The sequence below is a fragment of the Amblyraja radiata genome, chromosome 47, assembly GCF_010909765.2.
Source record: "Amblyraja radiata isolate CabotCenter1 chromosome 47, sAmbRad1.1.pri, whole genome shotgun sequence".
NCBI classification, from domain to species: Eukaryota; Metazoa; Chordata; class Chondrichthyes; order Rajiformes; family Rajidae; genus Amblyraja; species Amblyraja radiata.
In genome coordinates this window covers 101,759-115,489 of record NC_046002.1, presented here as the reverse complement: position 1 = coordinate 115,489, position 13,731 = coordinate 101,759, and the positions used below count along the sequence as shown (strand labels likewise).

General features: G+C 40.6%; 1 protein-coding gene across 1 annotated transcript in view; it reads right to left on the bottom strand.

Annotated features, from left to right (window-relative positions):
- The window catches only part of LOC116968911 (BCL2/adenovirus E1B 19 kDa protein-interacting protein 2-like), a 28,260-nt gene extending 14,689 nt beyond the window's left edge, over window positions 1-13,571 (bottom strand). The window contains exons 1-3 of the mRNA XM_033015893.1: window positions 13,361-13,571; window positions 2,441-2,536; window positions 1,084-1,154 (exon numbers count right to left, since the gene is read on the bottom strand). Of these exons, the coding sequence (XP_032871784.1) occupies window positions 1,084-1,154; window positions 2,441-2,536; window positions 13,361-13,449 (256 nt within the window). The 5' untranslated portion in view covers window positions 13,450-13,571. The remainder of the gene's footprint in view (window positions 1-1,083; window positions 1,155-2,440; window positions 2,537-13,360) is intronic.
- Between the last annotated feature and the right edge of the window lie 160 nt (window positions 13,572-13,731).

The window sequence follows — 13,731 nt, the reverse complement described above, 5'->3', positions numbered from 1 at the left end:
AATAGTGAATACCTGGAAAGTTCTGCCAAAGAGGTGGCGGAAGCAGAATCCTATCAGCATTTAAAAGGTGCCTTGAGCACTTGAATTGCCTCGGCGTTGAAGGTTATGAGCTGGAGTTGGTTGATGAGATTAATGTGGATGGGTGCCCATTGATCAGTGAGAACATAAAATGTTGAATGGCCTGTTTCAATGCTGTCTGACTCTTTGATGTTCTGAGAAATTCAAATTGTCAGCTCAGACAAGCCATTGGAGACTCATTAGGCTAACAACCTCCTTCTGAGTTATACTGTTTTATATGATCCTAAATTAGTCTTTATTGGGAAGTGGAACATGCTTGCAAAAACCTACCGACATCAAGCAGACTCAGGTGAAGTATTTGAAGCGGGGAGGGGTATTTGAAGAGGGTTAGTGAGGTTATTTAGGTTATCACAACTTTCATGTTAGCTAACAATAAAAAAGCCCCATAAAATTAAGAGATCAGGAGAAGTTTCTTGATATTTTATCCTCCGGACAGTAATCTAACAATATTAACAGGCTGCACAAAATCCTGATTGCAATGAACAGCTCTTTAATCAAACATATATGGAACCATTCAGCACCAATGGGGTTTTTTAAAACCCAGAAATGATGCATCTACCCTCCACTCATTTCCTTTGTTGAATAATCAATACTGCCTTTTTGTGCAACCTTTGGTGTATTTCTGATCATGAATTCTGTTTGCTGTAGTTCCCACAGACCTACTTAATATTTTTCCTAATTATTTAGAACACAATCAGAAAGAATAGAATAAGCATTCATCAATTGCCATTTTCGTATCATTTTATATTATGTAAAATTACTTCTGCAGTTGCATTCCAGCTTAGGACCAAGTCAAAGCTACTGGTTTAGCAAAGGAACTACAGGTCTTTTAGATGGGAATAAGGCTGGGGAGATGAAATGAGATCAGGACTGTAGGCCACGCAGCCTATTGAACCAAAGGCACAGTGGATGTATTTGTCTCATGGTCACATTCTTGCAACTGGGGATTTTCTTGATTACATTGAAAATTCCCAATTTAGGATTTCCCATTCCCATATTAATTACCAGGTCTGTTGACTTCTGCATTGGCATTTAGATCATCCTCAATTAGGGCATCATTGTCTTCAGGAAGAGGTCTGTAAATATAAAAATGAAGAGTCCCAAGTGGTAAGAACCAATTAAAGATAGCACACAAATTATGGCCGTTTGATCAATCATTCTACTAAAATGTCCTTGAGATTGAAACTGTGAAAAAGTTGGAGACTGAAAGAAGGTATCAATGGAATGGAAAGAAGGGCACAAATGTAGGATTGGGATCTGCAGAATCAATCTGCAGAAGTAAGATAATAGATTTGGGGATAGCAAACAATACGAGGAAAAACACAATGTAGGATACTGAGAAATGTATCAGAAGAATTGTCAGATTGAGAGATTTGGATAGACCTGGTGTATTTGGTGCCAAACAAAATATTACATGAAGAGATTATATTGGAGAATGAGCAAAAAATAATAAATATTTTATCAGTTTTTATGGATGCAGAAAACTTACTGTGACTTTAGTAAATGAATAGCTCAAAAAAGACTAGCTTCAGTAAAACAAAATTCAAATTGGTGAAGTTGATAATTCCCCAGGTTCTTCTACTCTGCCTCACATCATGACTTTTACACTTCTTTTTATTCTGTACTTTCTCTAAAGATATAAAACTATATTCTGAACAGTTAGTTTTCTCTTTTGCACTACTTATTGTTCTCATGTTTTGTATCAGCCTGGATAGCATACAGGAACAGAAAGGAGAAAGAGGGAAGTCAAAACCAATGAGTCTGACATCAGCAGTTGGAATGCTGACATTTAAGAAACATTAAAATTAGGAGCATGAATCAGTCACTTGAACTCTCAGGCCCAATGCGCTATTTAAAAAGATCATTTATGATCATTTCCATCCGCCCATGGCAACGTTTCACCCACTTGCTTATTAAACATTTGTCTACCGTTTGGTAGGAAAAAATAGATGTGTTTTTTTGAAGGGTGGAAGACTGAAAGGTGTTGGTGTTTTGTACATGAATCACTGGAAGTGAAAATGCAGGTGCCTTGACCTTTACTGCAAGAGGATTAAATACTTAAGTGGGGCATTATATAGTGACCAGGTGAGATTACATGTGGAATATAGCGTACAGTTCTGGTCTACATATGCAGGGAGAACTATGCTGAAACTCACTTGGTGTAAAAAAAAAAACACTTCTCTCTATTTCTTCAACCAATTATGTAAATGTTTACTCCCTGTGTTTTGATCCTCTGTTAAGTGAAATGGGTTCTTCCTATCTACTACACCAGCTAAGTACCCATTCAATGCTTATGTATGGATTAAAAAATCCAGCCTTCAAGGTGCTCACAGAATATAAATAATTTTAATCAGCATCTTACTTTGGAAACTCCTCATCCTGCCACTCTTCTCGGAGTTCCATGTCCTCAATCTGTATCTCTGCAGAGTTTGGGGACTCCAACTGTTCCTTCTGCAGACTGGAAAAGTAAAGGTTTGCTGTGAGACAGAAGTTTGCTAACCCATAGATCAATGGAAAGGAGAGGAGTATATCAGCACTTCAAGTTTGATCTCTTTTGGCTAGACTCCAAAATGACTTGTCACTAACAGGATTCTCACTGATTTGTTGTATGTTTGTACCTGCAATTTGCCACTTCGTTGTCCCACCCCCTTGTTCCTATGAATTTTCACAATGTACTTCAAATAATTTCAAAGCTGTAACAACATAAAACAAACAGGAGTATTTTATTTAGCCACTTATGCCTGCTCCACCATTCAGCGAGATCATGCTTTTACCTCTGCCAGTTTCCTGCACAAACACCTTATCCCTGAATTCACTAGCTAATCAAATATCTACCAATCTCCCAACTTAGATTTACTCCACAGCTGAGCCGCCACAGCCCTGTCAGGTAGAACATTCTGAACTTTGATCATGTTCTGGGTAAAGACATTTCTTCCCATCTTGGTCCAGAACAACCTATCCTCATTTTGAGATACTGACTACTGATTCTACATATCGGAGCCAGGAGAAAAAAGCAACTTTGCATTAATTATGTTAAGCACTGTAAAAATGTTGTACATTTCATTAAAATTCATTTAAGCTCAAGCCATTGCTGATCTAATATGCTGAAACCAACCTCGTTTCAAATCCTCCATCCCAGACATCATTGTAATGAACCTTCACCAATCCCCTTCTATTGGAAGGTAGACCAGGCATATACAGTCTATTTTAGATACAGTCTCAACATAGCCATATACAATTGGAGCAAGAAATTTGTACTTCTGTGTTAAATAGTCATCGAGAGTATGGAAGCAGGCTCTTTGGCCCATCAAACACCCATTTACACAAAAAATATTTTATTCTTGCTACATTATCATCAACTTTCTCTCTCAGCTGCACATCTTAGACATGTGGAGGGGGTGGGGCTGGCCAGCACTCAGAGAAAACCCATGCAATCACAGAGAGCAAACTACACACAAACAGCACCGGACATCAGGTTTAAATCCGAGTCTCTGGACGCTGTGAGGCAGTAGTTCTACTAGCCATGACTGTTTAGCGGACATAGTACGAACTCCATCATCAAGTTCGCCGACAACACCACTGTTGTTGGATGAATTACAGATGGTGATGAGTCAGAGTATAGGTGAGATCGACCGATTGACCAAATGGTGCCAGCACAACAACTGATCGACCGATTGACCAAATGGTGCCAACACAACTCCACAAAAACCAAGTAACTGATTGTGGACTTTGGAAGAGGAAGGATGAGGATGCAAAATCCTGTTTATATCAATGGGACGATGGTGGAGAGGGTCAAAAATGTCAAATTCCTGGGCGTGCATATTTGCAAAGATCTTTCCTGGACCCAGCACACTGATGGAATTATAAAGAAGGCACATCTGCGCCTCTACTTCCTGAGAAGTTTACGGAAGATTACGGTATGTCGAAGAGCATTCTCATCATGGCCTGGTTCGGCAACCTGAAAGTCCAGGAGCGGAAAAGACTGCAAAAAGTTGTGACCACTGCCCAGTCCATCACCGGCTCTGACCTCCCCACCATCGATGGCATCTATCGAAGTCACTGCCTCAAAAAGGCAGCGAACAACATCAAAGACCCACACCATTCTGGCCACACACTCATTTCACCATTGCCATTGGGATGAAGGTACAGGAGCCTAAAAACTAATGTCCCGGTTCAGGAACAGCTTCCCTACAGCCATCAGGCTATTAAACACTACAACCTCATATAATCTCTGATCTACAACAGACTATTATTATTATTGCACTATATTTGTTTATTTATTGAGTATTTGTGCATGTGTATATATACTCACTGAACTTTTTTTCTCCTGTTATGTACTATATTTACATATTCTGTTGTGCTGCAACAAGTAAGAATTTCATTGTCTGATCTGGGACATATGACAATAAAACACTCTTGACTATGCCACTGTGCCACCCAATCTACCAGACCTGTTTTGGACTCCACAAGAGAAATAGTTTCATTTTATGAGCATCTGTCACTAAAATCATATCAGGTGCATGAAACGATTTGCATCATGAAAGGCCTAGTCCGACTTCCTGATTGTCAGGAAACAACCAGGAAATGATTCTAATAATGTTTTACTCAGGTTGTTTTCCAGTTGCATCATGCTGGAGGGGAGATGGATGAAAATCACTCATGAATGAAGTTCTAGACAGTGAAATGGTCAGAGTCAAATTGAGCAAGAAGATACCATTGTTATGTAGGCAAATGCAGCATTCAATACTGAGCAAGATAGATGACTGGATAATCTGTTTCATTGATTCTGATTGTGGGATGATTTTGGTTAAGTCTCTGGAGAAAACTCTCTTGAAGGAACAGAGAGTCATACAGCACAGTAGCAGGCCCTTGGCTCAACTTGTCCCCGACAACCTGGATACTCCATCTACGCTAGTCCCAGTTGCCCACGTTTGGCCATATCCCTCTAAACCTTTCCTTTCCATGTACCATCCAAATGTCTTTTAAATATTCTTATAATACATGCCTCAATTACCTCCTCTGTCAGCTCGTTCCATTTACCTATCACTCTCTATGTGGAAAATAAAATCCTCTCAGGTTCCTATTTAATTTTCTCCCTCTCACCTTAAACCCATGTCCTTTGCTTCTTGATTCCCCTACTCTGGGTAAAAGACAGCATTCACCCTATATATTCCCCGCATTATTTTATACACCTCTATAAGACCACCCCTCAGTCTCCTGCATTTCAAGGAAAGATTGTTGACACACTAGAGGCAGGAAACATGTTCCGATGTTAGGAGAGTCCAGAACTAGGGGCCACAGTTTAAGAATAAGGAGTACCCATTTAGAACGGAGCCAATGAAACACTTTTGCTCACTGAGAGTGGTGAGTCTGTGGAATTCTCTGCCTCAGAGGGCGGTGGAGGCAGGTTCTCTGGATGCTTTCAAGAGAGAGCTAGATTGGGTTCTTAAAAATGGGGGCACGGTCCTGTATGGGTATGGCTGCCCAGCCTGCTGCAGTCCGTTTTTTCATCTCTTTTTTTAATTTTTAGTTAGTTGAGTTTTTATTTTTCATAGTTCTAGTCTTTTTTATGTGGGGGTGAGGGGGGGGGGGGGGGGGGGGAAGAAGGGGGAAACTGCTTTTCAGGGTCCCTACCTGGTTGGAGAGGCGGCTTTTCTCCGGGCTGCACCTTCTACTAACCTCACTACAATAACCTCACTACAAGAACATTTCAACAAACATACTGCATTGCATAAACGTGTGTAAACCTGCACTAGACATCAGCATGAAACTATGTCCTTTTTAACATTTGCAACGATTGATTATAGCACCAGTATCTGGAGCCTGAAATTACTTTTGGAGACACAAGTTTAATTTCCATCAAATGGGGAATTTAGAGTCAAGTGATTGCATAAATATAAGAAAAGGTAAGTATCAGTAATGGTGGGCATTAACCTATCATAAAATCCAGCTGGTTCCCTAATGTCCTTTACGGGAGGATATTCCACCACAAGCCCAACACTGACACCCAACACCTCATACTCTTAACGAGCCATTGCACATTGCAGTATTAAACTGAAGTTCATAGCATTTTACATTTATGTTACAAACAAAGGCTTGCATTTATATAGCACCTCAGAACAGCAAGATCATTGAAGTACTTTTGAAGTTTGAAGAAGGGTCAAAACTTCAAACCTTCTCTCCAAAGATGCCGTCTGTCCCACTGAGGTAGTCCAGCATTTTGTGTCTATCTTCGGTTTAAACCAGCACCTGCAGTTACTTCCTACACAAGTACTTTTGAAGTGAAGTAATCATGGTATTACATGGAATGCAGTAGCCAATTTACACACAAAATTTTCCCTCAAGCATGAATGTAATTATGAGAAGGTCATCTGTTTTTAAGTGCTATTAATTGGGAGATTAACAAGCCAAGTTCTTTCAGGCCCAATAACTTCATTTGAATTTACCATGCAAGGGAGTGCATCAAAGAATGCAGTACTCTCTCATTATAGAGTTGAGTATGGACTGGGATTACATACTCGAGTGTCTGGAGTGGAACTTGACCATACAAAATGTTGCCCGACAGGTGAAAACTACATGACTGAATTAAAGATTCAAAATTGTCCTTAGAAATGTTAACTACAAACAGTTCACTATCCATATATAGACTGGAAGAGAGTCAAACACAAGATTTTGTTTCTGAAGTGATTCATTACTGTGGTATGGATTTTCTGCAGAAGACAGGGATGTCTCTTGTTCTCTGCAGGACATGTTTTTGCACGTTACTATTCATCAATATGCTCTTGCAGAGGTTGCTCAGGATCTCAGGGAATGTCTACAATGAAACACGCACTAGACCTGTCCTAACAACACAAACAGTGAACTCCAGGAGAATGTTAAATAAAAGAGTGAAATGACATGCAAAAAGCAACAAGCAACGATTGCATTCGGCTTTTATTTTTTGAACGGCACTATGAATCTATGAACCTCTGCAAGAGCACAATGACGATAGATGGCACAATGGGCTAAGTGTTCGGCTGGCAACCGGAAGGTAGCTGGTTCGAATCCCGCTTGGAGTGCATACTGTCGTTGTGTCCTTGGGCAAGACACTTCACCCACCTTTGCCTGTGTGTGTCCTTGGGCAAGACACTTCACCCATCTTTGCCTGTGTGTGTGAATGTAATTATGTGAAGCACTTTGGGGTCAATGCAATTTGACTAAAAATGTGCTATATAAATAAAGAAATTTAAATTTAATGAAATGTAATTTGATGCCTAACTTACTACACCCTGATGGCTCCACCAAAAAAAAAAACCGGTCTGTCAAAAGTACAGAAGTTGTCATACACCCAAACACAACTCATGTAATTTTATATTGTACTTACCGGGTTTAACTTCGATTACCTTCTTGTGTAATCAGTAGACTTAATGGAGCACAAAATGCTTACTATCTCGTCATGAACATAAAGGCAGCCTCACTATATGCTACAGAATAGACCACAGACTGTTTACATCATCGCAGTTCACCTGGGCCCTATGAATGTACTCAGTCACACCCATCAACCTCAGTTACCTGGCAACCTAATACGCAATCCTCCTTTATCTGCCGCTGCTGACACAGAATGAAAGGCAAAAGAAGCAACTACTCTTTCTCTGGCATCAACACCAATACAATTTTCACAGGGAGAATAAAGAGAAACTCTTTTCTTTGATGAAGGGACAGTGGGGTGGAAAAGAAAAAGGGGCAAAAACCTAAAATTAGACATTTCAGGAGTGACATTTCCTCACACAAAGTATATTGGAAAGTATGCAAGTCTCGACAGCCCAAAAAGCAATCAAGGCTGTAATTGTAAATTTCAATAAAGAAAAACAATAATTATTAAAACCACAAAATTCCTGAAACAATGTGGGTAGAGGGAATTCAGATATAGTTTAATCATAATATCATGGTGATCTTGTTGACTTTCTGAACAAGTTTCAAAAATATTCATACCTTAATCTTGTGTGAATGTAGCCTTTAGCTGCCCTGCGCAACGTCTTCTAGCTATTACCCTTTGTCTTATTTTATAGCTGCCTGATGGTGTCATCCATGTAACAAAAGAACAAGCTGGTCCCAATCCTGGCCTTCAAACAAGAGGCAGAGAAGTTTTAATAGTGAAGAGGAACTTCAATTTTGCTGAGAGGTTAGAGATCATGTGATTCATGATTTTACAGTATAAAACATTAAAGAGAGGTTGAATAGAGATCAATATTTTTAATCTAACACTAATAACTAATGTCTTATTTTTTGTACAGTCCTTTTCCTCTCACTGTCTTGCAGAATTTATGTGTGACTTATACAAAGATAAGGAAGGAGGAGGGAGGATGTTGATGTAAGGAAATGAAAGGGATCAAAATAAACCAAAATTGAATATTATAACAGAGAATAAATCTATAAGAAAGTCCAAGAAGAACATAATGGGAACAACAGGTATGCAAGAGCAATCCTCAAATGGTTAAATGGGAAGGCCTATTCCATAAAACAAACTCCGGTCTGGAAATTTAAAATAGAATTGTTTCTCTCAATTGCAGATTGTAAACAAGGCTGCATCCTGTACTTTGCTCAGTTCCACACAGGGAGCTTGTCTGCTCTTTAACTATTTGAAGACTGTGGGGATCTACGTTACGTTCTCATGTGAAACTTTCAGTAAGCATCTACCATAAACACATAAGGCTATGCATTCTAAATTTGCAAGACAAATGATTCATCATTGATGCAAATTCATTTATGTTTCTATTTAGCTCCCACTTGGACATTTTGCACATGTGAATACCTATCTTAATATTTCGCAATACTTCTTCAGAATTTTCTTCTTCCTTGGCAATCCCTTGAGCCGAGGGTGACTTCTTCCACTCATTTAGTGGGGTTGGGGTAGTTAATGAGGACAACTAGTGGATAGTTGTAGAGGTGGTGTTCTCTTTCTACTGTTAATGCAAAGCTGTAGTGTGCTCCTGATACATGGCCTCAAGGTTCTCAATATCATTCCAAATGTTCCTCCATTTTCCATCGTAAGTACCAGAGGTTTCCAGAAATCAGTGATGTTGCATTAGTTCAAGGAGGATTTGAGCACCTACTTGAATCCCTCTTCTCACGACAGAGCTCTGTTCTGGGAGTTTGGAGTGAGACATAATACTGACATTCCTTCCAAATGTTGCCGACTTGTTTTAATTAGGACCTCAGTGATGACTGGCAACATTGGCCTGGGACAAGACATTGACATTGGTTCACTTATCCTTTCATGATTATGCTTGGAGAACAATACCTCAAAGGCTGATGCACAGCACCCGTTTCCCCATCTTCATCATCATGGCACGATTGGCAAGTGTTCAGACATGATGCTAAAATATCTCCTCTCTACACTCACTTGCCATCCCACTCAGTCACACACAACGGAATCCCATTTGGAATTTGGAGTTATATTAAAATGGTCAGGTCATTTTTAGCCAAGACTTACCGACTCACACAACCAATAGGACAGGAAATTTAAATAAGACAAGGCATGACTCATTGGCACTCACTTTTTAACTTGCCAAGAGATTTGTTCAGTGATATAAAAGCAACAGAAACCACCGTACTCCAAAACAAGGACATTCCCCTCCTCGATGTTCCAAGAAATTGGGGTTCCCATTTGACTCCTGAGCATAATGTTGAAGTTTGCTTTTTTTAGTTTTTAGATATACCGCATGGAAACTAGATATGTAATCTGAAGGCTGAAGTATGAATTGGATACATGGTAGCTGGTGAATTTCAATTCAATTCAGTTCATTCAACTATTTGTAATTAAAAGGCTAGCAATCGTGAAACTACCACCTGCCATTTTCATCCATCCTTTCAATGAATAGCAGTAGGCGTTGGTAATTTGGCTCATCAAAACTGACCGCCATTCAACGAGATTGTGTTTGATCTGATGCTGGACTGCTTCAGCTTCCTCCTGCCTGTTCCCCAAAGCGCACAATTCCTAACTAAACCAATGACCTATCCCAGCCTTTAATACATCTGTCTGGGATAGAGAATTTGAAAGATTCATGATCCCCAGAGCAGAAGTTCCACCTTGTATTAAAAAGGCAATCCTTTATTTTAAAGCTATGCCCCATGATCTAGATTTCCAGATGAATTTCTACCCTATCAGAACCTTGTGTCTCCAAAGATTGCCTTTCATCCTTTTAAATGTAATGATATATCCTACCTGCTCCATCTTTCTGGATGTACATGCTCCTATGTTTTTATAGCTGCTTTATATATTTTCTGTTGATGACGTCTTCTACAGCAGTGTTTCCGTTATGTCTTTCTTTCTCCTCAACTCAGGCTTCCCTCCTCCGTAGTTGGCAGCACTCTCAACTACTACATTTTCCATAACTCTGCTCTCATCCTCTGTATTCCTATCCAGAGAATGAATACGTCCCTTTTCATCTTACATCCCACCAGCTTCCAGATTCAATGGGTCAATATATATAATTTCTGCTGCATTTGGAGTAAAATCTTCCTCACACTCCCCTTTCTGAAAAGTCTGTTCACTTCTTGACATCTTGATTTACTCTTCCATCTCCCTCAGCATCTTCCTTTCAGATAATTCAGGGACCCAAGCCATGTTTGAAACATTTTCTAGAGTTTTTAAAGAGATGTAATAATTAGATTAAATGGCGCATACAGTATTGGTCACCAGACTACAGAGATGATGTGGTGGTAGTGATAGAATGAAGACAAGATTCACCAGGAATGGAGGACCAGTCAGATTTTATAAGCTGGGTTTATTCTCATTGGAATTTAGGAGGATGACGGGTGATCTTAGAGGTCCATAAAATGGGGGCATTGTTTTCCCAATGCAGGGAGTCTAGAAATACAGCGCACAAGTTTAAAGGGGTTTAAGGTATGTGGGAAGAAATCTAAAGGAGATCTGAGGGGCGTTGAATGTCTGGAATGAGCTGTCAGAGGAGGTAATGGAGGTAGAAACAATTATAGGTCACCCATTCCTTCTCTCCAGAGATGTTGCTTGTCCCGCTGAGTTTCTCCAGCTTTTTGTGTCTATCTTCGGTTTAAATCAGCATTTGCAGTTCCTTCCAATACAATGTTTAAAAGGTGTTTTGACAAGTACTTGTATAGGAAAGTGATAGAGGGATTCAGGCCTAAAGCAGACAGAGATTAGCATAGGTCGGCATCACGATCAGCTCCTGTCCTAGCACTTCTTTATACCCTCTACTCTTTCAGTCTATACCTCCATTTCCCTACACAGCTGCCTGACTCACTGAGTTCCCCCAGCTGCTCTCCTTTTGCTACAGATTCCAACATCTGCAATCTCTTGTGCCTCCATTGTACATCGTATTGGTTCACTCATTATTTGCTGCCGACCAAGTCTGGCCTGAGTCTGTGCCGACCAGCGATCACCCTGTACAGTAGCACTATCCTGCACACGCTAGGGACCATTCTTTTTTAACGAAAGCCAATTAACCTCCAAACCTGTACGTCTTTGGAATGTAGGAGGAAACTGATCCAGAGAAAACACTCGCAGTTATAGGGAGTACATAAAAACTCTGTACACACAGCACCCGTAATCAGGATCAAACCCAGGTCTCTGGTGCTGCAAGGCAGCAACTCTACTGTTGCGCCACTGTGCTGCGCACTGTTCTGTTATTAGTCTAGGCGTCTGAATTATTAGTCTGGTAATTTATCCACTTTGGCAGCACCATACCCCAACTGATAAAACAATGAATTAGGGAAGTTCATGGAATGTTGGCCTTTATTCTGTGGGATAAAAATAGGAACTTTGTTGATGGGAACACACACTTGGAGAACTATACATGGTTTTGGTCTCAGTGTTTGAGGAAGGGTGTGCTTGCAACAGAGGCAATGCAGAAAATGTTTGCTAACTTGAATCTTGGGATGAAAGGTTTAATAAGAAGGTTAAGCCAACATGCAGAGGATTGCAGAAGAATGAGAGGTGATTGTTCTAAAACATGCACAATTCCAATGAGTATTGCCAGAGTGGATGCTGAGAGGACATGGTGGGGGGCATCAAGCATTGGGATCAGTTTCATATTTTGAGACCACCTCTTTAAAATTATGCTTTTCTCTAAATGGGTAATGAATCTCAGAAATTGCCTGCCCCAAGAGGGAGCAGTGGAAATAACATTATTGAACACATTCAAGGCAGAGGTTGAGACATTGAAACTACAAAGGGAGTCAGAGGTTGGAAAAGTATTGTTCTGGGTCAGATTAGACAAGCTTGGATCTTCCAAAAGGTGGATCACGTTATGTGTGTGGGAGCAGGAGCACGGTCAATTGGCCTTGTCCTGTTCCTCTTATGTTCACTGCATCCAGGTAAAATAGCGATTCGCGTTTAGAATCCCCACCTTTTTCTCGTTTAGTGTGGGGTTTGAGTGTTCACAGACGTGGTCTCTACATTGGAGAATCTGCAAATCGTTAAAAGCATCAGCGATTTTTACGTGAAATTAATTTCAGTGATTCATATAAAAATGGGCGTAAGGTTGTAACTTAAGTTAAGTGATTATTGTAAGGAAGTTTACTGCGTGCATATTGGTTGGCATTATTTCCTGCGTCGCACAATGACGACTCAAGATAACTTAACTATTATATGAAAAGCGTTGAGGGATCCAAGCGCCATAGAATGCAAAACAAACAAAGTTCAAGGCAAGGGAAGTCAGCGGGCCAAGCAGTATGAGTGGAGGGAAATGGACAGAACACGTTTCGGATTGGACCCTTCTTCAGTCCGAAACGTCGTCTGAACAATTTCCTTTCACAGATGTTGCCTGACCTGCTGAGTCCCTCCAGCACTTTGTTCAAGATTCCAGCATTTAAACGTCTTAACGTCGTCAGAGAAATACAAACGTTTTTCTCTCGACTACACATGGAAAGCTGTTGTCACCGAGGCAAATGACAGGTTACGTTCTCAGAGGCGAGGATGAAAACACTACTCAAACAGGCCATGGCCTTTCCAGAAACAGGGAGGCCCAGGAGCTACTCACTCCACGGAAACAAACATTGCTAAAAAAAAACGGTCACCAACTATGTACAAAGCAGTTATGAAATCTAAACATCAAACGGACCTTTAAGAAAAATAATTTAAAGGCATGGAACATATTTAATAATTAGTACCTGGTCGAGTTGTCAGGCCAATAAAAGTTGGAGGGGGAGGAGGGGGGGGTGTTGACACACTCCTCCTGCCACCTGACGTGTCAATTCTAGCTCGAATTCCCTCGAAACCTGCTCATTTAAGCGGAGAAAAAAAAACACCTTCCTTCGCACTCACCTCCCATTCTGTTCCGCTGTGTCTCCTTTCCCTTTATGTCGCTTGTCCTGTCTCTCTTCAGCGTTATTTACCACTAGCGGCGAATTCATGACATTTGTTACTAACTTATTTTGAAACAAACTTTGGATCGTTCGTGCTCCGGGCTCGCCTGTTTCTCTGATTGCCTTATTTTTGCCAGCCCTGTTTCTCTTCCCCCCCACCCCACCTCTCCTCTTCCTCTTCCCCTTGCCCTCCCCCAGTGACGAAGGATCAGAATGAGAAACCACATTGTCAGCAGACACCCTTTTTACTCCGTCACTTCATTGAACAACGCGTTCAAAACATCGCTGACTGGGTCCTAGCGCCGTCGAGTTTGATCTGGACAGGAGGAG